The sequence below is a fragment of the Melozone crissalis genome, unplaced genomic scaffold (assembly GCF_028551555.1).
Source record: "Melozone crissalis strain CALT ecotype California unplaced genomic scaffold, PUWL_Pcris_2 ptg000007l_1, whole genome shotgun sequence".
Lineage (NCBI taxonomy): Eukaryota > Metazoa > Chordata > Aves > Passeriformes > Passerellidae > Melozone > Melozone crissalis.
In genome coordinates this window covers 16826964-16852782 of record NW_026535785.1, presented here as the reverse complement: position 1 = coordinate 16852782, position 25819 = coordinate 16826964, and the positions used below count along the sequence as shown (strand labels likewise).

General features: G+C 51.0%; 1 protein-coding gene across 1 annotated transcript; it reads right to left on the bottom strand.

The window, feature by feature from the left end:
• Window positions 1–4599: 4599 nt before the first annotated feature.
• Window positions 4600–24129, bottom strand: LOC128951052 (hydrocephalus-inducing protein homolog). The gene is made up of 22 exons (XM_054296208.1): window positions 24061–24129; window positions 22837–22962; window positions 22465–22584; window positions 22196–22330; window positions 21806–22005; window positions 19834–19958; window positions 19062–19263; window positions 18468–18651; window positions 18012–18111; window positions 17399–17517; window positions 16145–16368; window positions 15341–15408; window positions 14386–14621; window positions 13545–13645; window positions 12259–12394; window positions 11647–11811; window positions 9302–9454; window positions 7206–7444; window positions 6605–6860; window positions 5471–5614; window positions 5160–5303; window positions 4600–4617 (listed from the first exon to the last, which is right to left on the bottom strand). Exons 1-22 carry the CDS (start codon window positions 24127–24129, stop codon window positions 4600–4602), a joined length of 3264 nt encoding a protein of 1087 aa, XP_054152183.1.
• Window positions 24130–25819: the final 1690 nt, after the last annotated feature.

Genomic DNA, 25819 nt, shown 5'->3' with positions numbered 1-25819 from the left:
CCTTCAACACTTGCTTCTGGCCAGGTGCAAGGGAACCCTGCAGGGACAGGAGAGGAGGAAGGGACTGCATCAGAGCTTTGCTGTGGGATGGCTCAGGGGACAGACAGGCTGAGGGGACAGGTTCTCATCCAGAAGAAACCATCAGACCACATCACTTTCTACCTTCCTTGTGCCCAAAAGCTGGCATCTCCACCCCTGGGGTGCAGTGTGTGCTCCTGAGCCTTCGCAGGGCTGCAGCCCCAGCATGGCTGGGGGGTTTCCCCCATTTTTTTCCCTCTTTTCCCCCCTTTTTTCCTTTAATTCTCTCCTGGGCTGCCTGACAGAGGGCCAGAGGCAATGACTTGTGCTACTCACTGTGGTGGGCACGACCACGGGCACTCCAGGCAGAGGCTTTGCTGCAGTGCCAGTGCTGCAGTTTGGCACCACGAAGGTGAATTCCATGACGCCGGTGTTCCGCAGGGTCACCTGTGCTTTGAGGGCTTTGTTAAACCTCTGCAGAGAGGACAGAGCAGGGAGAAGTTACAGACACAGGCCTGATGCTGGCAACCTCCTGCCTCTTTCATGGCACTGGAAGCACACAGCCACAGTGCAACCCCACAACTACAGAGAGGTGTTAAAGCCTCGGAAAGGCCAGCAATAAATGAACCAGGGGACCAGGTCCTCTGCACTCTGAGGGGCCACCAACAGCCAGGAGAAACAGAGGAGGTGGCACTGAGATGTGTGAGATGAAGCCAAAAGCTTATGGAGCTAAAGAATGGAAGTTGTTGGTTCTGCATGTTGCTGTTTGCAGTTTGGATTTGTTCAGGTTGGTTTGTTGGGTGTTGCTGTGAGCTGGCAGAGGGACAGGGTTGAAGACATGACCAAAAGGAAGGAGGATGAGAGGGGAGGGGACAGAAAAGTTGGTGGTCAGAGAGAATGAAAGTTCCTGAGTGCCCCTCCAAGGGGAAAGGGGCCAGGGACTGTCCCAGCTAGGTACAGAGGGGATACAAAGATTGCCTTTTTGTTGGAGGGTGTGTTTGCTCCTCTCCGGGGACAGGGAGACACACACCCAGCTCGGCTGAATTGTTGCTAATGAACAGTTTTGTTTTGCTTTGACAACTTTGTCCCCATTGAATTGTATCTAAAAGTCAGTGCATTTCTGAGAGGCATTCCAGAAGAAAAGGCAGCTGCATGCAAATATTGGCAAGAAACAGACAGGTGACAAGAGAGACACACAGGACAACACAGGCAGTGCCAGCAACTGGAAGTATCTGTGGACTTTAAAGTGAAAAGAAGTAAAGTGGGGATTATTGTGGGACATTGTTTTCAGGTACTGAAGTGACTGAAAGCCCAAGTTCCTCCCTGGATGATTTTGTGGATCAAGCCAGAGCATTTGACAAGAGCATCTCCTTGGAGCTCAAGCTTTAGGAGCAGATCAGTGGGGGGGTATCCCAGGGACAGGTCCCTCTGGACATCTTCCCTGGGAGCCTTGTGCTCCCCAGGAGGCAGGGTCAGGTGCCTTGGAGAGGACAGTGTCCTGTCCCTCAGCCAGGGCAAGGGAGGGAGGGGTGGGGATGGCCATTTCAAACCAGCTGGGATGCTGGACTGTCTCTCACAGGTTGTGTTCCCAGCCCCAGAGCCAGCAGAGGAGCCGAGAGGGGGACAGAGCCTGGGATGGAGGTGGCCACGACGCCAGCCAAGGCAGGAGCAGCCTGTGGTACCTGCAGCCCCCAGTCAATCTCCTGCAGGTCCAGCTGGTAGCTGGGGCACGAGGCCTCCCCGGTCAGCACCACCTCGTAGCTGGGGCCTCCCTGCACGTGGCACAGCGCCCGGACACGCGCCACCACGTTGGCGTGCCCAAAGAAGGTGAAGGTGACCTGCTCGCTCTCTCCTGGCTGCAGCTCACCCCACAGCGGCCGCACATCAAAAACCTGCAGGGAGGGGAGATGGAGATGGTGAGAGTGGAAATGGATGCAGAAGAGCAGCTGTGTCCTGAAATAAAGCAGAATCACAGCCGGAGGGGCCTATTCCCCAAACACAGCCAGAATCACCCTAATCTCATCCTGTGTCCATGCCACTGACCAGTGGAGAGACCATGGGGAAAATCTTCTCCCATAATCATTTATCCATGAGTATAGACTACATTAAAGTCAACCAGAATGTCTCCTGGCAGCAAGAAATTCTCTCTGCTGCAGAACTTGTCTTTGGAAACACTTCTCACTGTCTTCAGAAAACCAGGAGACTTGGAGGTGGGAGCCCTTGGAGCTGGGGGAAGGCTCATCTGACTTCTGAGGCCTTTCTCCCTCTCTCTGACTTTATGTGTTGTTCTCTCAGGCTGCTACAGCCAAAGTTCCTACAAAAATGTCCTGAAAACCACCTGATGAGGTAAATGGGAGCAATGCCCTCCACAGGGGCTGCACAGGGAGCATCCTGGGGCAGCCCTACAAAACATCCCACATGGCCTCTCCAGCAACCACTGGCTTCAGCAGAGCTTTGTGATGGACTGGGAGGGATGTGAGGCCCCTCTGTGAGCACTGCTGAGGGCCACCAGTGGCACTGGGGCTACAGAACCACCTCCCACACTGGAAACATGGATGTGAGACAAATTCCCACTTACCTCCTGCATTCCCAGCTTGGGGTGCTCCATCTCTGAGAACCAGCTCAGTCCCCTCATCCTCACTGGCCTCTGAGACGCCCCAGGAGTGGATGACAGCCCCTGGAAAAAGCACCACAGGCTGCAGTGAGCTGGCTGCTGTGAGCAAGATCACTCTGCTGCAGGCTCCAGCACCTCCCACACCAGGAGCAGCTGGAAAGGGGCCTGGGCACAAACCAAGGGTGACAATGTCCAGGCCATCAGTCGAGTGTGGGTCCAAGGCCAGCCACAGATGAGACCTGGGCTCCATCTGCACTTGGTACATCAAACTTGCCTGAGGGAACTGGGTGCCCCCAGCACTCAGGCAGGGAGGGCTGGAACTACATAGTCTCTGAAAGTCCCTTCCAAGCCAAACCATTCCAGGATTCCAGGATGGCCACTTGAATTTCCCTGGTTTGCTTGTGCATACATGGCAACAACCAGGAAATAGAGATAATTTTTGCTTCTATTTGAAAACATTCAGCCACACTGTTCATATAGGGCTTTGTTTCTCCTGATTCAGAAAAACTGTGCAGTGTAGAAACAACTGGTATTTGTGTGTGAGCAGGTACAACCCTTCTCCAAAAACTTAATGCCAACACTGGGCTTTTGAGAAACTCTTCTGCTTCCTTACATCTTTTTTTTTAATTGCCCCATGAGCAGCCTCTGTTCCCCCTGATGCACAACAAGGGGCCACTTCCCACTCCAAAGTACTAATGTTCACCAGACAGATCAAAGGCCTTTTTCCTTGTTTGGAGGAAGAGACAGTGACTTTGCAAAGTCTTGCTTTACAAAAGCCAGCTCTGGAGCTGTCACTGCAATACCAGCTTTTGGGTGAAGGCACAGATGTGAGTGCCCTAGCTGGGTTTGGAAGGGGCTACGTGGAGATCAGGACTCTTCATGGACTGACATACATGGGAAGCTGGAAGCCCTCTCATCATGATGCAGATAAAGACCTCATTTTACATTGTAAAGAAATTAAGCCAAAAAATCCCAAAGTCATCATAGGTCTGTAGGATCTGAGTGAGCTTCTCGGAGCAAAACTTTCCTATTTCCACCTCCCCAGACCCCCATGTCCAACTGCTACTTTCAGGGCACAGGACAGAAGGGCAGCAAAAAGGGAGGTTGGCATGAGTATGACTTTTTGGTGGCAAGTTGAGAGGAGGCAAAGCAAGTGGTAGGTGCACAAGAAAATCCACCTCTGATTTCAGGGAATGTTCTGCATCTTCTGGCTCCTGGTCAGAGTCCTCCTGAGCAGAATCCTCCTGGTAGGAGTCCTCTTGAGCAGGATCCTCCTGAGCAGGATCCTCCAGGGCAGCATCCTCCTGGGCAGGACCTTCCTGAGCAGGATCCTCCAGGGCGGAATCCTCCAGGGCAGAATCCTCCAGGGCAGGATCCTCCAGGGCAGAATCCTCCAGGGCAGAATCCTCCTGGACAAAATCCTGCCTTGTTTCTGGGGTTTCGGTCGGCTCCTCCACGCTTACAGTCCTGGAGTATCTCCGTAGAAACACTCTCCTCTTCTTTGAAAACCGTGGCTTGAATTTAGGTGGTGAAGGGATGAACCTGGAAAATAACATAACTGTGATGGTGGGCCTGTAGTGGGGGAGAGAGGTGCCTGCAAGAGCAGCTCCTCACTGCGCTGCAGCCCCTGGCTGGGTGCTGGTGTGCTGAGCTCAGTGACAGCCACTCAGAGCCAGGCTGGAGCAGCTCCATGCTGGGAGCAGCACGGGGGTGATGATGCTCATACCTGATGGTGTTCACCTGGCTGTCTGTCAGGAATGACCAGTGGTAGTTGACAGGGAGTGGGCTGCAGTTGGTCATCTCCATATTCAACTCTTGTTCAGTGTCATTTATGATGCAGCCAAAGTCCACGGCCTTGGTGGGGAGGTGGAGATTTGGGAAGTAGACTTCCCCCCGAAGAGGGATCTTCTCCACATGAGGATGCTCCATGAAGCTCACCCTGAGAACCTTCTTTATCACCCAGCTGATCAGATTGTTCTTATAAGCTGGGTTAAAGCGGATGCAGAGATGAAGTTCCTTCCCTACACCCACTGTCAAAGGCTGCAAGGAGATGAGCAGTAATTAATCACCTGTGGGATGATGTCCCAAGGCCTGACAGCAGCAAACAGTAAATGCTCCAAGTGAGCCCAGCATGGGCTCCTCAGTTCATGGTTCATCTCTCTACAGCAGGGGTCTGACTGCAGGCACCACAGTCCAGTCCAGGATCCCTCAGGCTCCCGTTGCTGTGCTCAGCCCCAGTCCAAGGGGGTGGCTGCTGGAGAGCTGGCATGCTTTCCAGGAGACACCTTTACTGCATGCCTTGCCTCAATCTGCTTTCCCGCTCCCCTCTCCTCATGTTTTAGAGCCAGCATGCATGTTACCAATTCAGGTAAGATTTTGATTCCTTCAGCAGCTCTGCTGATTCAGTTCAGGCCAATCCACTGCTGACACTACAGAATGAGCTTCTCAACTTGAGGAGCTCCCAGCAGAAGTGCAGCACCACATCCCTCCTCCTCAAACCCCACTGCACAAGCCCACAGAGGCTCACCTTGCAATTTGCAGGGAGGGGCTTCCGGTTCACATTGCAGACCAGGAAGGGCTGCTCCAAGTCCAGCACCACGCTGAATGGCAGGGAGCTGGTGTTTTTTAATGTCAGCGGCTGGTACTGCAGTTTCAGGACATCACTGGGTTTCTACAGAAACAGGAGACAAGGGAACACAACCTCAAGTGCCATAGACCTCCTTCCCTTTCCAATGCATTTCACATTTTTCAGCCCCAAAAGTGCATATATTTCTATTTACTTCCAGCCAATTTAAGAGTTACACCTTTTAATGCCAGGATGCAATGGGGTGACTTTACCTTTTCCACACGGAAAGCGATGGCTCTGGGGGACATTTGCACTGCAGGGCAGATGAAGTTGCAGATGACATCCGTTTGCAGGATCTGTTTCTTTGCTGTCTCTTTCCCCACCACAGCGTGGCACAGCAGCCGCTCCTTCACCTCCTGCACACAAAATTCCCTTGTGTCCCAGTGTGTGCTGGCAGGCCCTACACCCCACACTGCCTTGCCACCCACCCATGGGCCCCATTCCTGCCACTTGTTATTAGGGACTGAAATTAGTCTCTGCTCTCCTCAACAGCTCTCTTTTCTTTCTGTGCTGCCATCTATTTATTCTAAATATCTCTGCCCAGGGGTCCTGGAGCCAGGGAATGCATACCAGACTTAGCTGGCAGCTTCTCTGCAGAGTTTCATTTCCCCTGGAAAGAACAGTCCAGGTAGGAGAACACTCCCAGACTCTGCTAAAATCTCCCCCTCTGAGTTGCTCTCCAGGGGTGCTGCAGAACCTGGCTGTCCCTGGGACACCAGGGCTGGCTGAGAGACTGGGGCAAGCAGTGATAGAAAAGTTGACCAAAGTCAAATTGTCAATTCTGATGATCCCTGTGAACAGTTTCCTGCCTGGATGGACATTGCACTGATCATTAGAGCTAGCACACTATGTTTTCCCCCTCCAGGACTGATAACTAGAGCAGCCCTGTGCCCAGGTTTGTCTTCAGAGGAAAAGCAATGCTGCTCCCAGATGCTCCTGCTATTCCCAGGGCATTTGTTTTACTGCCTGGGTAAAGGGTTTTTCCCTCAGAAAAAGCACTTGACAGTAGTTTAATTTGCTTCCTGCCTGGGCTTCTAGCCTAAGTGCAACTTCTTTTCTCTGCTCTCCCTTTCTGCCTCAGCACATGACACAGGTAAGCCCTGTTTGCCTAAAGGAGCAGTACTTCCTTCAGTCTGTATTTTGGGATCAGCAAGTTGGGTTTATGGTAGCTAGGGAAACACAAAAGAGCCTTTACAACTGATGGTGGCCAGCAAGGAAAGCAACTGGCCTTGAAACAGTTTCTTGAAGTCACTTGCTCCTTGTGCCAGGCCAGTGTCAAGGGGCTGCAGAAGAAGCTGCAGTGGGGGGGATCTGATGGGAAGGCTCAGCCCTGGGCAGGGCCTCACCTGGACAGTGCTGGAGCAGCCTTCCAGCACCATGTCCACAGTCTGGCCCGGCCTCAGGTCCACCTGCACTGGGCACAGCTTGAACACGGGGCTGCCAGGCCTGGGCATGGGGGGAGCCCCTTTGCCCTGGGTGCCCGCGGGGGCCGGGGCCCGAGCGCTGCGGCGGAAGGTGCGGAACCCTTCCGTGCTCCAGTAGAGCCGCTGCGTGCGGCGGCCTCTGTTCGTCAGCTGGAAGTGGTAAAAGCAGCGACTAAAGCTGCAAGAGAAGAGAGATGGAAAATGTCACGGGAGCTGCTATTTCCCTGGCATCACTCAGCTTCAGCTTCACCCTGATGGCATTCCCTGACTGCGCACTCTGCAATAAAACCTCTGCCCAAAAGGCTGCCCAGGCTCAAAGCTTCAGTCCTGCCAGATCTTCCAGCTTTTCCATTTCTGTGGCTTTCCAGGATATCTTGATATTTGACATATTTCTAAATAATTCCTGTGGTTTCATGGAAACAGAGCTGGGATCTTGAGTACTGAAGATCTAGCCTGAAGGGCTATGGAAAAATTGTTCCTTGCTGAACACACAGGAGATGTGGAAGTTTCTAGAGTCTCCTACCTGAAGCAGGACTTCAAGTCGAGCTTTGGAACGAGAGGTTTGTCCGTGACAACTGTGGTGCCAATGCCCACAGCCTGGAGAGAGATGATGGTCACAGGGTTGTTCTCAATTAACACCTTCACCTTCTCCTGGAATTTCACTGTGTCATTCAGGTTAGCTACGATAGCCACGGACACCTCAGAACGTGGGGGGACCACTCCTTTGCTGGGCTCAATCCTCCAGCAGGAACGTTCCACAGCCTGCAGGAAAAGCCAAACACAAAGTTAGATGGAAGCCATGGACCTCGCTCTGCTGTGAGGTGCAGAAAACGGGAAGGCTAAAGAGATGAGTATAAAAACCATAAACGTTTAATTTCCCTAAATGTAAGCTATGGTGTCCAGCACAGCAACTCCCCAAGAGCTTATACAACCTGTATTTTACCTTCCTTTAACATACTCGGGTCATTAGCCCTGTTTTGCTCAACCCAAGGGAAGCTCCTCCTCAGGAGAAGGTAATTCCCCCTGCTGGCTCTCTTTGGAATGCTTGCCAAGGAAAGCTGTTTACTCCCTGCTGGCTTCCTGGCAGCGGAGCTGGGTGTGCACAAAGGCTCATGGCTGGAGGAAGGCAGGACTGCTCAAATCCCAGCCCAGCAGCCACACAGCTGGAGGACACTGCTGAGAGCCTGTAGAATCACTCTGCAAAGCCAGCTGAGCAAAATCCCAAATCTCCTTTCCCAAGGGGCCATCAGTGCTTCTCAACACCCCTAAAGGACTGAAGCCCTCACTCCCCACCAATCATCAGCTGTAGGGAGGTGCCCCAGGGCCCTCTGCTTTGGAAAAGTCACCTCTAAGTGCTTCTAGCAGAGCAGGAAAGCAGGAAGCAGAAAGAAAACTGGACAACATGTGCTCTGTGGGCATGGCCCACTCTTCCCAAGAGCTCTTGTCATCTGCTTTCTCATGGACTTCATGGACTGAGCAAGGGAGCTGGAAGGTGCCCAAAGGAGGGGGAAAGGCCTTGCACCAGCACAGCTGTACAGACACAGCTCTGCAGGTCTGGCCCTGGCAGGAGCATGTGAAACCCAGCCTTTACACACCATGAGCACCCAGCCAAGGTGCACTGCTCCCTGCAGAGGCTGAAAGCAGAACTCCATTGTGGAGTCAGGAAAAACTGCCCTGCCAGTCCTCCACTTTCAGATAATGTTTAACTCCTAAACAGCTGGAAAAGCAGCAAGAGGAAAATTCACGCCCCTCCTCCTTGGCCCAGGAGGCTGAGCCTGAACTCTCGCACAACACCTGATGATTTATCCACAAATACAAACAAGTCCACTTGATCAGGATTGGCTTTAACCAGCTCCAGAAGTTGAACTCATCCAATACACAGAAAATCAAATCTCTTTTCAAAGCTTTTTTCAAGCCTTCCACAGATGCCCCCTCCAGCAGGGAGCACATCCCACTCAGCCCCAAGCCACGTACCCTTCCTGGCTGCTCCTCCTGCCAGAGGAGCAGCTGCAGCTCCAGCCCTGCAGCTTGTCCCCCTGTGTAACCTCCAGGAATGAAACAACCTTCTCTGCAGGTGATCTCCAGAGCCATTCTGCAGTGCTACAGAGACCACAGGCTCTGGGGGTGCACAACCCTCACAGGTGCATTTGTTTGCAACAGCACCACTGGTTTGACCCACAGGAGTTGTGAAACTTGCCTCCTCGTGAGCAGTTTGAGGGCAGATCTCACACCCTGCTTTCTGCCATTAACACAAGTCTGGCACAAACAAATGCAGATGGAATGGGGAGTCCATGGGGAAATCCATGCCCTCTTAGGAGCAAAGGGCCACAGGCTTCTCTTGATCTCAGAGCTCCAAAAACATGACTTGCACAGCTCAGTATTTTCCATAAAATAAAGAGAGAACTTGCAAACATGATCCAGACTCATTTCTGCTCCAGTCTCTCTGCAAACTATTTCACAGAGGCATGCCTGAGATCCTGGCTCCTCTTGCTTGCACTTGGATGGAATATCTTTCTTCCACTCACACAGAACAATACAGAAACACTACATACAAAAAACAAGTCAAGGGCTGCTGGTAACCAGCACCTGTCCCTGGAAAACAGCCCCACAAACACTTACCAGCTCCACCTGGAAGGTTGCAGGAATCTCACACTGATTGGCGAGGTGGAGAGTTTTGGAACAATCCTCTAGGACTGGGATAGAGCCGAAGTTTATCTCCCTGGGATGGACATAGACAACGGGGCCCTGGCCAACGCACTCTAAACGGATTTCCTGTTCCAGGAAGAAGGTAGGAAAGGTCAAAAAAAAGATGCAACAAAGGCAGTTTTAAAAAAAACAGCCAGCTCTAAGAGCATTCCTAGATTGGGGCCAATGATGGCCTTTGGAAGTTGTCAGTGGTGCAGACTGAAACAGAAGGCCTGGAGCAAGTGTGGGGTCTGCAGAGATCCCACCTGAAAGCCACAAGCCCCCATCATCAGAGGACAAAGCACTGCTGTTTGCCCTGCTTGCTTCTTCACACCTCTTCCACATGGCTCTTTCCTTTACCTCCTGCCTGCTTCATTCAAATGCTCCGCCTTGGCCCAAAGCACCTTCCCAACTTTTGCTGCTGCACAGCCATCCTTGAACACTAAGTTCTTTACAATTCAAAAAGCTGCACTGGTGAAAGCAGCATGAGCCAGAAGCAAGGCAGGCTCTTCAGAGTGGAGATGAGGCAAGTTAGCTGCCTTCAATTTGTGCTGATGTGTAATCTTCATATATATGAGTAAGGGGCATCAATTAGTAGTTGCATCATTCAAGCAGTATTTTGTCCTTAAAAAAAAGTCTGAACTGACTTCATAGTCTGAAACTCAAAAGGATTGTTCTTGCAGAAATGGCACAGATGGTGGGACAAGGAAAATGGATCCCTTTGCTAAACTACCTGCTCACACCAGTGGAAACCAGGACAATTTATTCAGTCTTGTTGTATTTCACTGGTCCTAAATACCCCAACTCTTACACAAGAATTAAATGCATACAACTCACAACACGAACAAGATTCGCTGGAGGGCTTGGAGTATGATTTAACCACAGAAGAAACCAGCCTCTATGATGTAAAACCTTTTGTGATGTCTGACTTGAGGGAATGGCATTGACAGCTGCCAGAATTACCTTCAGTCAGAAGGAGCAGCATCCAGAAATGCACATCCCTTTGGGACATGCATGCCTGTGCAAAGAAGAGCCAGAAACTATGTACCATGGCTGGTACCTCAAGAATAAGGAACTAAAGCCCTGCATGATGAGGGATCTTGTATTCCTCTGGGAGAAGGGAGGCCCAGGGGGCTGCAGCCTGGCTCATACTGCCCAAGGCTCCCTGGAGGAAGAAGCTGGAGGGAGGAGCTGTGCCTCACCAGCTGGCTTTGCTTCTAGGTGACAATGGGATAGAAGCAGCAGAGGCAGGGTGGAGCCCTTTGGAGATGAGCAGAGTAGCACCTGGAGGATGCCTGACCCAGCTTCAGTTGGGGTGTGACAATGGGACAGATCCTCACTGAGGAAAAGGCTTATAAAAACACACAAGCCCTTCATCTACAGGATTCTTAAAAGGGACAAGAGCAGTCCTGCTCAGCAGTGTCACAGGCAGTGTGACACACAGGAGGGAGAATAAAAGCAGACAGCAGCTTTGTCTTCAGTGTTGCTGCTACACACACACATCCACATCCTGCAGCACTGCTGCCTTTGTGGGGTGCTCATGGCACAAAGCAGACTGTGGAGGGATGAAGAGCATCCATGTCTGGCAGACTGGGCCTGTATTTTGTAGTCACTTGCTGTTATGATATGTGCCTCTTTTAGGAGCTCTTTTAGAATCTTCTTTACAATCCTTAGAATCTTCTTCAGAATCTTCAGAGTCCTCTTTTAGGAGGCTTTAGTTCGGGAAATTGCTTGCCTTATCCATTTCCAAACTTGGTGGAAAAAACAAGCAAAGCCTGTGCTCCAGATGCAAGTTGTGTGGGCATTCATTTGGTTTTGGCTGGGCTTTTCTTGAGGAGATATGCTGGGTATTTCTCAGACCTGAGGGACCTGGCTTTCAGAGAAGCCTCAGTCCAGCTCTGCACAAAACATTCCTTTAGCAAACAGTGCTTGCTTTAGCAGGATTCAGGGATGTGATGCTGAACAGCTGTAATGAAGCAGCACTTGTGTTCATCTGATAACATGGTAGAGTATGAGACCCAGGGACTGGTTTGGGTCTCAGCCTGGGCTTGTTATCCCGTCTCCCAGATTTGTAACTCTATGCTGGGTCAGGCACTCAGATTGCCACCTGTGAGGCTTCCACTCTTCCTCTTTCCTAGGCATGAGCTGCTGCTTGTGCCACCAGTCCCCTCTGTCCTTGTCCACACCAGCCATAAATCACAAGCTCCTGGAAGAATCCCTGTGCAGTTTAACCCCACTGGGAGGAGTTGCTCAAGGCACACAAGTCCCCTTGCTCTCACCAGTGGGGATTCTGGTCTTCCAAACATGGCCAGCTTGGCAGTGAGGCTGCACTTTCCCAGCAACTGGGCCTGGAGTGTAATTGGGATCTGCACCGAGCTGTGAGCCTCGATAATCCCAGAGGGTGCAAGGCTGTAGTACCACGCAGCAGCCTCCTCCTTGTGTTCCTGGCAGGGACAGAATCAAAGGCATCTTCAGAACTGAGGAAACTTTAAACTCCTTAACCTCTACCACAAGTGCAACTCCCACACGCTCGTAAAAATTCTCAGGAGAAAGCAAGAAGGCAAAAACCAAGATGCAAGGTGTAGGTGCTCAGCATCCCCAGGGGTCCAAAAGCTGCTGCATCCACAAACACTCCCTTGGCTGCTGACAGCTTCCTTGCATCAGATTTTCACAGCCCTCGAAGCTCTGCCACTTGAAAACTAGTCAAGGACTAGACTCTAAACACCTTCCTCAAGATGTTAAACTGCTTCCTAAAGTTTGTATTTAGGTTCCTGTTCTCAGAAAACCTTTAGCTTTGAATAGAAACCAGCAAGGTCTTATCCAAACCCATTTATTCCCCTAATAACCCCCCCAGTAACATTTGAGGGGAGGAGATGGATGCAAGGCCAAACCTGAGGGAGAAGACAGTAGCAGCCAGGGAAGTCACTGTCATTCACCAGGGTCACCTTCTCATCATAGAGCACCTTCAAGCAGCAGTGCCCCAGTTCCACGACAGGGTTGAGCACTCGCAGTGTAGGAACGATGCACCTGGGCAAAGAAATGACCCCAGGGGAATGAGAGACACTGGGAGCATGGAGAACTTTTGTCCTCCAAGAGCATACAAGGGAGTGTAAGGTATTTGCAAATCTAACAGAGTAGAGTAGTAGAGCAGTCCTACAGTAGTCCAGAGCTGTCTTAGCAGTGTTGCCCCTTCTCTGCCCAAGGATACTTGCAAGGGCTCCTGTAACAGTGCCAGTGGTCCCTGAGCTCTGGGGGAGCCTTTCCAGTGAGGACCAGTGCCCACCAAGGCTCAAGGAACACAAGACTCCAGTGTATCAGTGATAATGACTCCCTTTTCTCCTCCAGCACTGTTGTCCTGCCTGAAAACTGAATCATCTCTTCCAGCGGTGGAGGGCACAAGGCCCACAGTGCAGCTGATCAACTTCTTCCAGTTCCTAGAGCTCCCTCAATTCCTTCCCCCATGGATCTCTACACTGACTGTCCCCATTTGTGCTTGCTTTACAAAAGGGCAGCCCAGGCACTGACTGGATGGCTCTGCCTGGGAGAGGGAACAGCACCAGGGAACTGCATCCCTCTTGGCACTAAACTGACACCCACAGCAGCACAGCAGGGTGAAATTCTGCTGCAGCAAGAACAACTTTTGGTCTCAGCTCTGAGAACATGACTCAATAGAGCCAGAGGGAAGCAGTGAAAGCTGAGGTGACCTGCCACATCAAGGACTACAGTCCTCTTTGTAAGGCCTTTTGCTCTCCCCACTCCTGCCTGGAGCCTCTTCCCCACTGCACATGCACTGCTGAAGGGACCCAGACCCCAGCTCTCAGCAGGCTGCTCACTGTGTTCCAAACCACTGCTGCAGGGTGGTCACAAGCCAGCATAAGTTCACCACTTGCAGGAAGAAGGGCAGGCAAGCCTTTGGAAATTTGTTCCAGCTCAAGCACCAAAGCCCAGGCCAACAATTAATGTTATTCCTTCTCCCTTTAGAAAAAGGCCTAGGGCCATGGCTGGCTGTGAGCAGGGGGGTATCTCACTAAGGGCTGCTTTCCTGGCACTGTTCTCATGTCTAGATGGGCAGATCCAGCTCATGAAGCAGCACTGCTCCTTTGGAGCTGCAGCCAGGCAGTGTGCTGGTGCTGGATGCACGAGCAAAGACAAGCAGGTGCAGGAAAGGTGTTGGTACCTGGCTGTGAGGGGCAGTGCAAACACCTTCCTGCCAACATCTTCCGCGTCCAGCACCAGCTCCAGATTGTAGTCCCCAACAGTGTTGGGACACAGGGTGACCTGGCAGAAAAGAAATGAAGTGCAGCAAGTATTTGCTAACTCCCAAAATTCTCATTACCCATGTGTGCTGTCCTCCAGCTCTTGTTCCATGGTAGACAAAGGGAGAATTGTCCTTTAATTCTTCTGCTGGTCCATAAGTAGAGCAGCAGTCTTTGAGAGTAAAAAAAGCCCTCTGGCAATATGAGATTTGCTAAAGGGACTAATTTTTCACCTGACTACAATGACATAAATGCAGAAGAAGTCTGTTGTCTTGAATGGAACAAGTCCAGCCTTACAGCAGGAAGCTGAGGGCAGAGTGTGGCCCAGCACATGCTGGGCAGTTTGTGGCTGCAGAGTATTTTCTGTCCCCACTGAAGATTCCTGCAGTGAATACAACTCATCTGCTGCCCAGGAGATGAGAAACAAGACCAGGAAGAAAAGAAAACTGCTTTCCACAATGATATCTCTCTCTTTAACAGCAACTTTCTGTTTTCATCCTTCCTCTGCCCACTTGCAATCAAATAAATTGTTCTCAAAAACACAAGAATGGCTTCAGGACTTGACCATATGGTATTGATCTCAGTGCAGGATTTTGGAAACAAAACAGTGCTCCCTGAGGAACATCCTGGGTAACCCAGCTAGCAGAGGCCTCCCAGCAGTGCAGATCTCTCACTCCCAGGATGCTCAAAGCTGGCACCAGAGCTAAAGCCCTCCCACACTCCAGTGAAGCCTCAGCCCCAGCAGCTGGACTCTTCCCATACCTTGATATCCTGGGATCCCAGGGCACGGACGGTCCCGCTGGGGGGATTGATGGTAAATTCCTGTGGCTTTATCAGAACTTGAACTTCCTTCCTCCACAACTGGCTGCTGGGTTTTCCTATCTGAGTAGTGCTGCTAACACTGGGCACTCCCAAGCCATCCCCAGGAATGTAGAGGGAGAAGCCCATGGGTGTCAGGGAGGTGTTAAACAGGCAACACTTCAAGGTGTGAGGAAAACCTAAGAAAATGACACAAATCCCCATTTAGGCATCAATACCTCGTGATTCCTGGTGTGAATATCCTGCTGGTAGGATAAAACTGTGCTTGGATTTTACTTCTTTGTTATCTGAACTACAGCTCATTGCAGTGGATCTAGGGCTTGGCTGGCCAGCTATGTGTGGAGCAGACATCTCCCAGCCTGCTTACCAAGAGTCATTTAAACCCAGATGGGGAGGAAAAACCAACTGCAGGCACAGCCCAGGGCTTCTCCATGCCCATCAACAGTGACTGCAGCAGGGAGGCAGGAGAGGCACAAAAAGGATGTCACGCTCTCAAATGCCACTGAGGTAACACATGCAGACAACATTCAGCAGCACAGTTTAAAGAAACAAAGATAAAAGAGCTGCCCCCAGCTGAAGAAACCTTAGGAATGAAATCAGATTAAGCAGGATGAATCTATTACAGAACCATATTCCTGCCTGGTGCCTTTCTTTATTGTGCCACTTACTAAAAGGGAAACAAGAAGTGGCCAAACAGTGATGCTGACTTTTTATTCCTTTGGTCCTGTTGGATCTCATGATGGCAAAAGGGTACCTGAGGCACCAGCAGCCCTGGAATGAACACCCTGAAGAGGCTGTGGTGGAGGAACACGAGTGATGAATGCTCTTATGTTCAAGGGCTCCATTTCAGCACCACAGCAAGCTCTGACACTGTGGTGCCAGCCCAGGGCACACTCACCAAAGGCGATGTCACCGAAGTGCAGGGCGGGCACATCAAAATGGAAAGTGGGTCCCATCACAGAGCCCCTGCAGGGACAAAGGCAGGGAGGCAGTGCCTCTGTTAAAGGCAATCACAAAGGGTTTGGGTGTCCTTAGGGAGAGGGTGGATAAATGCTGCTGTCAGAGCCACCCTGGGTTTCAAATCACCCCAGCACCCTGTGCTCAGCACAGCACCCACGGGGGCAGGAGGCAGCCAAAGCAAAGTGCTCAGCAGCTGACAGATGCCCCAGTCCTTGGCACAGTTCCTGCTGCACAGTTCCTGACTCCCACATCAGCCCTTTGCTGGCTGTGCAAAGGAGGCACCAGAGCCCTCTGTGCACAGGAGCTGGGAGCACAGCTTGTCCCCACAGCATGGCTGGGAGAGGGGAGCTGAGGCTGCTGCTGCCCATCTGGCAGGGATTATGAACAGGAGTTTTTACAAACACTTCTGCTGCTGCAGAATCACCCAGGCTGGTCCATCTCAAAGCCCTGCGGGCCTTGCTTGGTGTTCAGGTGGGACATCCCAGAGCAGCTGCTGCCCAAAGCTGATCCATCCCACTGCCTGCAACAGCCTAAGCAGGAGCCATCCCCGCAGGGAGGAGTCATTGCAGCTCCTGGGTACCACACAGGGCAGCAGGCAGCCTCACGCTAAAGGGATGCCAGAGCCAGAGCCACCTCAGGCAACACCTTTTTTCTCTGCTCCACCACAAAATGAGGCAGATGGAAGATGATTACCCAGAGACAGCTACAGATGTGCCCAACAAGCTCCCAAAGCCCTCCTCACCTGACAGTGAAGATCACAGGCTTAGGGGATTCAGCCACATGGAAGCAGAATTGTTCCTCAAACTCCCCCCGGATGGTGGGACAGAAGGAGACCCGGATGGCCTGGAGCTTCTCTGGTGCCACGATGCCCTCCTGGGGCAGGAAGGTGAAGCAGGAGCCCATGGCTGTGGTTGGAGGGATGAGTTTGAAGGGAGCCTCAATAGGCCCCTTGTTGATCAGGTATGCCTGCAGCAGCAGAAAAGCAAAGTGGAAATACATGAGGAATGTTCCTTTCCTACAGAAGTCTGAGTCACTTTCAGATTAAACTATTAACACCAGTAAAAGACAGAAGATGCCTTGTGCTGCTGCATGGCAGAAGCCAAAAATACAACTGTGAAATACAGCTTTGTATAGCTTTGGGTGTTTCATTCAAAGCAGTGATAACTTCACATAACCAGAGCCCCTCTGGGGTTTTCCCACTGGCAGAGACAGTCCAGTTTGACCTGCAGCACAGAGGGGCTGCTCAGCATCACCCAGTTCATTCACACCTGGCCCTAAGAGCAGCACTGGGCATCACAGCATTACAGTGACATCACCACAGAGATTTCAAACGTGTCCAACCCCACCATGGGCAGGGCACGTTCAGCTTCCATTGCAGCCCAACCTGTTTACAGCAGGAGTGGGAGAAACCAGAAGCAAAGATGTAGGAAGTTCCTTGGCTTCCTGCCCAGAAACACTTTGCTCTTTCTAGAGCCAGAGGTACATCATGGCTGAAGTGTGGTGAGGGGCTGGTCAGCAAGGGAAAGCACTGCCAAGGGCTTTGACCAGCGCTGAGCCAGGAGGGTGGATGGTTTTCCTCTGACTCCCACGAATATGCAGGAGGGACATGGCTGAAAACTGTTTGCAATGGACTTGAACTCAAATGCAGCCAGTTTGTTCCAGCTGCTTTTGGACAGCCTGAGCACAAAGGTGATTTGTGTCTGGGACTGGAACAAAAGCCTCTGAACATGCAGCTTTTTGACCCAGTGTTGGTTTCATGTGGTTTTGCAGGAAGCCTCCCAGCTGACCTCCAAAGAAGGCTGCCCAAAAGCAGGGCCTGGGGTCTCACGAACAACAGACACACCTTTCTGACCCCATCCAAAAGATCCAGATTCCAAGAAATCCCCCCAAAATTGACTAGCATCACAACTACCCAAGTTGCCAGGAATTCTACAGGTCCACAAGGCTCACTGCTACCCTAGGAGCCAGCAGGACCCACCCCAACCCTGCTGCTTACCTCATATCTGTGGGTTACTCTGACAAAAACCTCCCCAATGTTCAGTTCCTCAAAGTGGAAATGGACCCGGGGCCCGAGGCCTTCCCCCATGAGGAGCAGGGGCAGCCTGTTCTCACGGCCTGGGGAGAGATTTCTATTTCAGTACAGGAATTCCTTCTGCTCTCCTGCATTTTCCAGACTGCCTTAGTGCTAGTCCCTGACTCTGTGCTGCATGGGACCAGCTCCTGATGTCCCAGGAGCAGATATGGACCCTTCCATTCCCTCAGGAGATGCATCCATACATGCATAGACACCATCCTTTCTTCTACCCTTATGTTGAGTGTGGAACTTTAGGAAATGCCAGAAATTTTGTTCTTCCTCCTTCTGAGTGCACCTCAGAGTGTTTTCCCCAAGGGAGGAGAAGCAGACTAAATACAGGCAGCATTCAGAACAGCTGAGAGGGGAAAAAATCAAAATAGAGGAGATGCCCTGGAAGCTGCAGGGACAGTGGGCATGTGCCAGCAGTGCCCTGCTGAGCACAGACCCTCCCCAGCCATGGCACAGGAGCCCAGTGATCTGGGGGAGTGTTTGCAGCTGCCTTCACTGCAGAGAGGGGCAGGGGAAGGAGCCATACCTGAGATGTCACAGTAAACTGTTCGCTCATAGACCTGGGCTGCCTGGGGCGTGAAGAACACGCTGATCTCAGCCGAGCACTTCGGCATGATCTCACCCTCCTAAAGCAGAAGGACACAGCAAAACCTTTATCTTCAGACACCACAATTCTTGTTTTCAACCACAGTCCTGTAAGCTGTTATCTAGAGCATCAGTGACAAGCAAGGAGTGAGTAACACTCATCAATAACACTGAGAACAGAGTTTGGAAGCTTTAGTCAGGCTCCTGCTGCCTGCCAGGAGCCCACAGGGCAGAAATGCTTTTTGCAACCAGCTCTCTGACCTCACCAGAATCCCAATGACTTCTCTCTTGGCGCACAAAGCCAGCTGAGGCAGGGATCAGTCAAGTGACCTTACTCAGGGATGAGGAGCAAGAGGAAGGAGAGAAGCAGGAAGGGAGGTTCTCAGCCATCATTTACCTTTGGCTCAAGGGAGAAAATGTCATCATCTAACAGCATGGGATCTCCTCTGATCTTTGCTATCTCACTCTGGAAGGTGTGGTTGAGAAGAGCAAGGCGTTCTCGGCAAGTGATGCCCACTTCACGCTCCTTCAGAAAACTATACAACTTGTGCCTTTGCTGCTGGTATATCCTGTGATACTGCCTGCAGGCATAGGAAAGACAAACCCAGCAGGTTGTTTAATAAGCCACGTCTTTGCAGAGAGAAGTGGAAGTGCAGGAGCAGCTCCACAGCAAAGGGCTGACCCTGAGCCATGGGGTCCCAAATGGATCAGAGGGTCACTTGTTCCCTCCACACTTGCAAGCTCAGGAGAGCTTTCCAAAGCCAGCAGCCCTCAACAGAGCCTTCTGGCTCAAAGCCTCTGCCACAGCTGAGGGAGAATCCACCAGCCACCTCAGGCAGCTTTTCCTGATACACAACTGCTTGGGGGAGGCAGGAGAGATGGGCTGGTTTACTTACCCAAAGCCATTTAAAAGCACCAGTACCTCCTGAAGCCATATGTTAGTTTTACCCTTGGGCAAGGAATGTCTCTGAAATGGATCTTTCAAACCCACCTCAGCCTCAGCTGCTCCTCCTGTTCCTCAGTATCCACAGCCTTCCACTGGAAGCGGGCTGTGATGTCGCTGCGGTTGTGGATGACCACAGTTGCGCTGTTTGACATGGTGATGTACGTCTTCTCCAGGGTCACAGTATTCCTGTCCAGCTCGATGTGGGCATCCACAGCTCTGGCATGAAGGCTTGTGTGGGTGTCTTCACCTGGAACAAAGCAGAGGGGAGTCTTTTCTCACCTCACTGGCTGATGGAAGCACAAGGAACAGAGCACACCACAGGCAGCAGAAGAAAGTGTCACAGCTTTTAGCTGAACGAGCAGTTCCATGGATCAGTCCATGGATCACAAGCTGAGAGCTGCATGTGCACAGCATGACGCTGTCCTGACAACCTGCCAGCATTTCACCCTCTAGAACAGACCCCTACCAAGGCTCCCTCATTTCCAGAGCTTTCAAAGCTTCATTATTCCCAGCCAGCTCCTGGGATGCATCTGGGCTCAGACTTCAAGCTCACCATTCCTGTTGCAGGTGAGCGTTACCCAGGCGAGATGCAAACAACAAATACCAGACATGCTCTCTAGAAATGGCATTTACATGGAGCTCTACAAGGATCAAGATGACAAACTACATGACTACAAACCAGATGACTAGAAAATGAACCCTATGAAAAGTATCATCATCTCCCTCTTGAAACCCACGGCCACACCAGCCTTTCTGCTTAGAACAGGCTCTGCTCTGAGGGATGCACAGAGTGCCCTGTGCACTGCCCAGCACTCACCTGTGTCATAGTGCACAACAAGGGACCTGGAATGGTCACCAGTCTTCAGTGGCTGAAATTCCACTGCCACCTCCACGGCATCACCAACATCCAGAGTTCCCATGGCCGGAGTGACAGAGAAAGGGCTGCAACACAGAGACAGTAGGACTCTTGGTGGAGATTTGGGGACGTTAACCCTTTTGCAGTCCAGTTGTGCTCACTTGTGCAAGCAAAGAGCAAACCAACCACAGTCAGCAGAAGACAGAACAGACAGGGTCAGAAACAGCCACTGACTCTAGTGTGAGGAGATCCAGCCCTCACAAGATCCTGTGGGATGAAATGACCTCATCTCCCCCATACTCTGTATCCAGCTCTCTGCAATGAGGCTCAAGGGTCATTTGCATCTTGCTTACTCTCATCAGATATCAGCTCCCCTTACTGACAGAGCTGGGCAAAAGTTATGGCCATGGATACCAAGGACCAAGTACTCCTAACATAATTTAGAAACAGAGCTGACCAGTGAGCAAAGCTGGCAATTTTGTGACCAAGTCTCTCAAAGCACCATTCACCTGCACTTTTGGTAGATGCTGTATGCAAGGAGGCTGCAATCTGTTTCAAGTCCCATGGTACAGTTATCTGCTTCAGCCAAACGTTCTTTTGTCCACTGGTGTCTTAAATGCCATTATTAAATGATTTGATTTTGGGAGAATTGATCTCATTAAAAGCTGCCTCCCTCACCAAGGAAGACAGAAAAATTACTGCTAATTGAATTGCCTCATGTGTCCACTAACACTTACTGCAGGAAGAAACCCAAATATGATCTCATCTTAACATCTATTACTTTCAAGTGATGGTCAGTTAATGCTGACGTCTAACAGCATTAACTGTTCTAATAAATTCAGTCTGTTAGGTTACAGCAGCTCCAGCTCTGTGCTGAAAAATTCTGTCCAGAGTCAGCAGCTCACAAGCTCCATCTTTCCCTCTGTCACTGCATCTAGGCTCTATTTCATCTACTTCAAGATTTAATTCCTGAAGTTCAGAAACTCTTTAAATCCCTATCAAGCAGGATCCAACATGCTCTGTAGCACTCAACAGAACTGCTGGCAAGCACATTGTAAAGGGATACCAGACGTTATTGAGGATTTATTTTGGTGGTGACAAAACAAGATCTGGAAATCCCAGAGAAAAACCGTGCATGGATTTACAAGTTCCTGCCTACACGTTTGCCCAGTCCAAAGCAGCAGCCTGTTTGAGCAGCATCTGAGGAGCCTGGATTGGAGCTGCCAATAGCTCTGACAGGCTTTGGTGGAAACTCCTCTTGGACCCTCCTGTTTCACAGCAGAAAAGTCAATTTGCCTTTTGACCTCTGTTTTGCCAGAGAAAAAAAAAATCAAAGCCACTCAGCTGCCTGAGGTTAGACAGCAGGTCTGTGCTGCATTCCTGACCTCAGCTCCTACACCAAGACCTCTGGGATCACACAACCCTCAACACACCACCAGCCAACTGAACTGGTTTCCTTGCAGGTACGGTGTCAAAAATGCATTACCCTCTCCAGTTCAGCCAACAGGAGAAACAGTGATTGTCTTCTGAGACTGGCAGGAACAGCACAGGCTGCCCACAGCACAGCTCATGTTGGGCATCTGATGCAGGGACCACTGGAAAGCCATGTGCCTGTGGCCTCCCAGAGAATGGGTCTATTTGGCTGACAGTTGTGAGTAAGCATTTCAGAAGCTGCTTGTGCTCAGGAGGGTGCAAGCCAGCTACCAACATGTTCCAGCACCCTCCAGGAAATCTGAGACAGAGAAAGCTCAAAGGCTGCATCCTGCTAAGAACACTGAAAGCAAAACACGTTGCCATCCATCCTGCTCACTTCCAGCCAGGGCTGCAGGGCAGCAGCTCTGATGCTCTGGTTCCTTTTGCTGCTCTTTCCCAACTCTACCATCACCCTAAGGTGACAGATATCCTTTGCACAAGGACAGATGAGCTGCCTCACCTCTGGGTGCTGAGCTCGTAACAAGCAGGCCGGTTTCCAACATTGTGAACCAGCAGAGTCTTCTGGGTGCTGTACTTGACCGGACAGGTGGAGAAGTCCAGCTGGTCAGGAAAGTCCAGGATGGCTCGAGCACCAATGGCCCAAACTGGTACAATGAACTCTTCACTTTCAGTGGTGCAGAGGAGCTGGTGGAAATAATCCTGTGGCAAAAGAAACTGTCTCAGCACAGAGCCTTTATCTCCATCTTTAGCATGGGCAAAGAGTATCTCTCAGTTCTAGATCCTCTGAAACCAGAACAAGTCCTCAAAAGTCAGGCCAGATGCCCTGAATCCAGCCTTGCAGGTCCAGTTTCCACTGAAAACAGCAACCTCTTGGGCCCTCGAGACTGACCTTTTTCTGCCCAGGGGTGAAGAGGATGCGGACAGTGGTGTAGAGGCCCGGTGGCACCTTGCGGCACGCGTCATTGGGGCCCACCAGCTGGAAATAAGGTGAGCTCTTCAAGGTGACCTTCACCAAGTGAGGAACCTGCAGGACAGACATGGAATGATGGTTTTGCCACTTGTGATGGCACAGGTGGACATGCCCTGGTGCCATCCTTAACCACCCTTCTCTGCTCTCCTCTTCCAGCACAGTGTTAAACCTCCAGTCCCAGCACTCACCTTGTCCCTGTTCCTCAGAACCAGCGGCACTTCACAGACCTCACCGGGGCTGTAGTTCTGAAACACCACCTCTGGTGGGCAAGGCTGAAACGAGCGCTGCTCTGGGACAGCTGCTGAGAACTGCAGGGAGAGGCCAGAGAGAGCAGAGACAGGTTCAGCTGCTGGGAGGAAGATTCTGCTCTGATCCCCAGTGAAGTGCAGACTCCGGGTGAGCACATCTGCCCAGCCCACACTGGGCAAACAGTGGCTCCTCCACCTCTGCCCTGGGCTGACCAAAAGCTCCTGGACCAGGCTGAGCAGGCTCAAGCCAAGCTGCTCTTCTGGCATCCTCCTCAATTATCACATCAAACAGCAAGGGCAGGGAAAGGCTACCTTGTGATGGGAGGTCCCAGGCTTGTCTTGAGGCTGGACAACCTGAGGCAGACTCAGCTTCTTAGCTCTGGCCAGCCTCTGCTTGGTGCTGAGAGACATCTCCTTCTGGAAGGCAGAGGGAGTCAGCTGGAAGGCAAAAAAACAGCAAGAGTCTCAGAAATGCTCTTGCTCATGGAGGCTTTTCTTGTTCACTTACTACTGATGAATGATTTGTGATCACAGCCACTAGCACAGTTCTGGAAGCCCTGGAAGTTTCCTGCTGAAATACTTAGCACCAATGAGTTAATAATACAGAGTGGAATACACATACTCCAGCCACATGGCTGTGTCCCATGAGTCTCTCTGTGATTTGATGGGACATGGTTGGGGATTTCTGCCCTTTGGGCATTTGTTTCCTCTTACTTTTCCCTGGATTGAGGCAGTGACCTTTCAGAGAGTGGGGAGGAGCTCTCAGAACTGCCCAAACTCCATCTCTGCACAACACTCAAAACTCACAGCCAGGAGATAGCACTGCTGGCTGAGTCCAAGGGAAGCAAGCAAGAAAAGCTGTACCAAGAGTGAGGTGCACAGGAATGTGTCCAAGTTTTAGCTCACTCTGTCAATTAGCATTGGTTTTCTCTGTCTGGGCTGACAGAGCCCTGGACAGAAGAAAACAGAGGGATCTCCTTGGCAGAGCCTCAGCAGTGGGGCATCTTCAGCCAAGTGAGCTGCAGACAGCAAGGGACCTTTGTGGCCCTGGCTCCATCCAGCGCTGCCTGCAGGGCTGCATCTGTGCCCACCCAGGAGCTGGGAGAGAACAGCTGCCTTGGGAGCTCTTCCAGCTGGGACCAGCCGTGGCTCTCAAGGCTTTGGGCAGAGTTTGAGCTTTCCCCCTCACATGCCCAGGTGCCCAAGGGCAGGATGGTCAGAGCAGCACAGGTGAGTGCCCAGCCTGACAGAAGGAATGGCTGTGGCAAAGGGGAATGAAAGAAGCCCATGCTCAGGGCTTCAGCTGTACATTGGTTTCACTTGGCTCTGCTGGCACAGCCAGGCAAGGCGCTGGGCTGTCCCTGACACATCCCACAGTGTTCCCTACTGCACCAGGACAGCCCCAGCAACAGGAGCACGGCACAAAGGGCTGGGGAGGGGCTCTGCAGCTTCAGAGCATTGCTGGACAACAGGGGCAGGGAGAGCAGGGACAGCAGGGCAGTTTCCAGCCTTAACACAGCCCCAGGGGCTACTCACAGAATCAGCCTTCAGTCTTTCCCTGAGCAAAATACGAGGTGTTGGTGTCTTTGGCACTCCAGAAGCCATTGAGAAGGGATGATGTCACAGAGGAGTGACAACGCCTCAACAGAACTGGAAGGAACAACAAGGGAACTCTGAAAATCCAGAACCCAATTCATGGCAGACTCAAGGGATGTACTGGTGCTAAAGGTTTTATATGATTTGAAAGCAGCTAAGTGCTCATTAGGCAGAAGTAGCTAGTGTTGTTAGGCCTCAAGTTGGACTTTATTGCAACTATATGGGTACCTTGGCAATTTAAAGATTGATTGTACTGAAACCTGGAGCTAAAATGCTGAACATTAATAATGCTTAGAACAAACAAAACTGTAGCTTAAATATTATTTAAAAACATCTTGAATGGACTTTCTCTTCTTTAGGCTAAATGACCTCTGCTCTCTCAGCTGCTCCTCACAGGACTTGTGAGAGACTAGAATGTTATGGCTAATGCCTTAAATATTGCTATAAAGGACTTTTTGCCCATTGTGACAGAATTGAATAAAGAAGCTGAGACCCCCCCAAATGCACCCTTCCCTGAAAATGCCTCCTGACTGGAACTTGGCACTGGGAGTTAAGCTGCCTAAGGGAACTTGAGGCAAAATAAATGTGACACTATTGTCCTGTTAGCTCAGGTCTGGGGAGAAGTGAACAAGGCTGAGGGAGAAAAATATATCCCCACTAAAGTCAAATCCAGCAGCTGTCCTGAAAATCAGCTCTCTCTGCCTTCAGGCTGGGGGAGTCATAGCCACAGACTCGTCTGCTGAGGCCAGGTTTGCACACAAACTTCCCATCAACAGAGGGGGAAGGAGGAAATTTTGGGGGTGAAACACAACCTCTGGTAAGGGGCAGTGGACACCCATCCTCCCTCAGACAAACTGGCTCAGCTCTAAAACCCCCCAGCCCCAGAAGGCCACATCCAGGGGACATTCCCATGAGGGGCAGCTGAGGGGGTGTCATAACCCAGCAAAGACCTCCAAAGTGCCCCCAGAGCCATTCCTGAGGCCTTGCACCAGATGACTGCATGGCATGCAGAGAAACACAACAGATCTGAAAATCCACAACCCAATTCATGGCAGACTCAAAGGACATACTGGTGCTAAAGATTTTATATTATTAGAGAGTAGTATAAGAGACAGAGCCAAACTTGCCCCATCCCAGGGAGGTACCTGGGCAGTCCCACCTTGCCAAATCTGCATTAATCCATTGGAGTCTCAGATTTTGTGAGACCTCACCACAAAGAAGACCAGAAGAGGACTGAATGGGATGGGATCCATGGAATGGTGATATTTTCTACTAAATCTGTCTCTGTCACTCTATTCCCTCCTTCCCAGCTCCCTTCCCCCCCCCCCCCCCTTTTCTATTTCTTTCTCCCTCTCTCTTCCTCACATTTACTGTTCCATAAAATCGAAACTATTGACTTTGGCACATGGTCTCGTTTTGCACCTTAATCCAGGGGCATCTCCTTAATAATTTTAATAACCAGATTCATAACAACCCACTGAAACTTGAACATAACTCATTCACCTATAAGTAGTTTAAATACATACTATAGGAAAAAATGTATAGACTAGTATATTTAGGAAATGTTGCATTTCCTCAGTGAGAAAAAAGCACCATCAGCAGACCATGTATTGTTCATCCCCTCAGCTGTACATGCCACCGCACTGAAGACTGGCATTATCCCATCCTTTATTTCCCTTTGGCATTCTCTTTCAGAGCA

Coding starts and splice junctions, on each gene's coding strand:
- LOC128951052 (XM_054296208.1), bottom strand. CDS start 24,129: ATGGCTTCTGGAGTGCCAAAGACACCAACACCTCGTATTTTGCTCAGG. Junction 16,369..17,398: donor GAGTAACCCACAGATATGAG/GTAAGCAGCAGG, acceptor CTGCTGCTGCAG/GCATACCTGATCAACAAGGG. Junction 5,615..6,604: donor GCTGCTCCAGCACTGTCCAG/GTGAGGCCCTGC, acceptor TTTTGTGTGCAG/GAGGTGAAGGAGCGGCTGCT.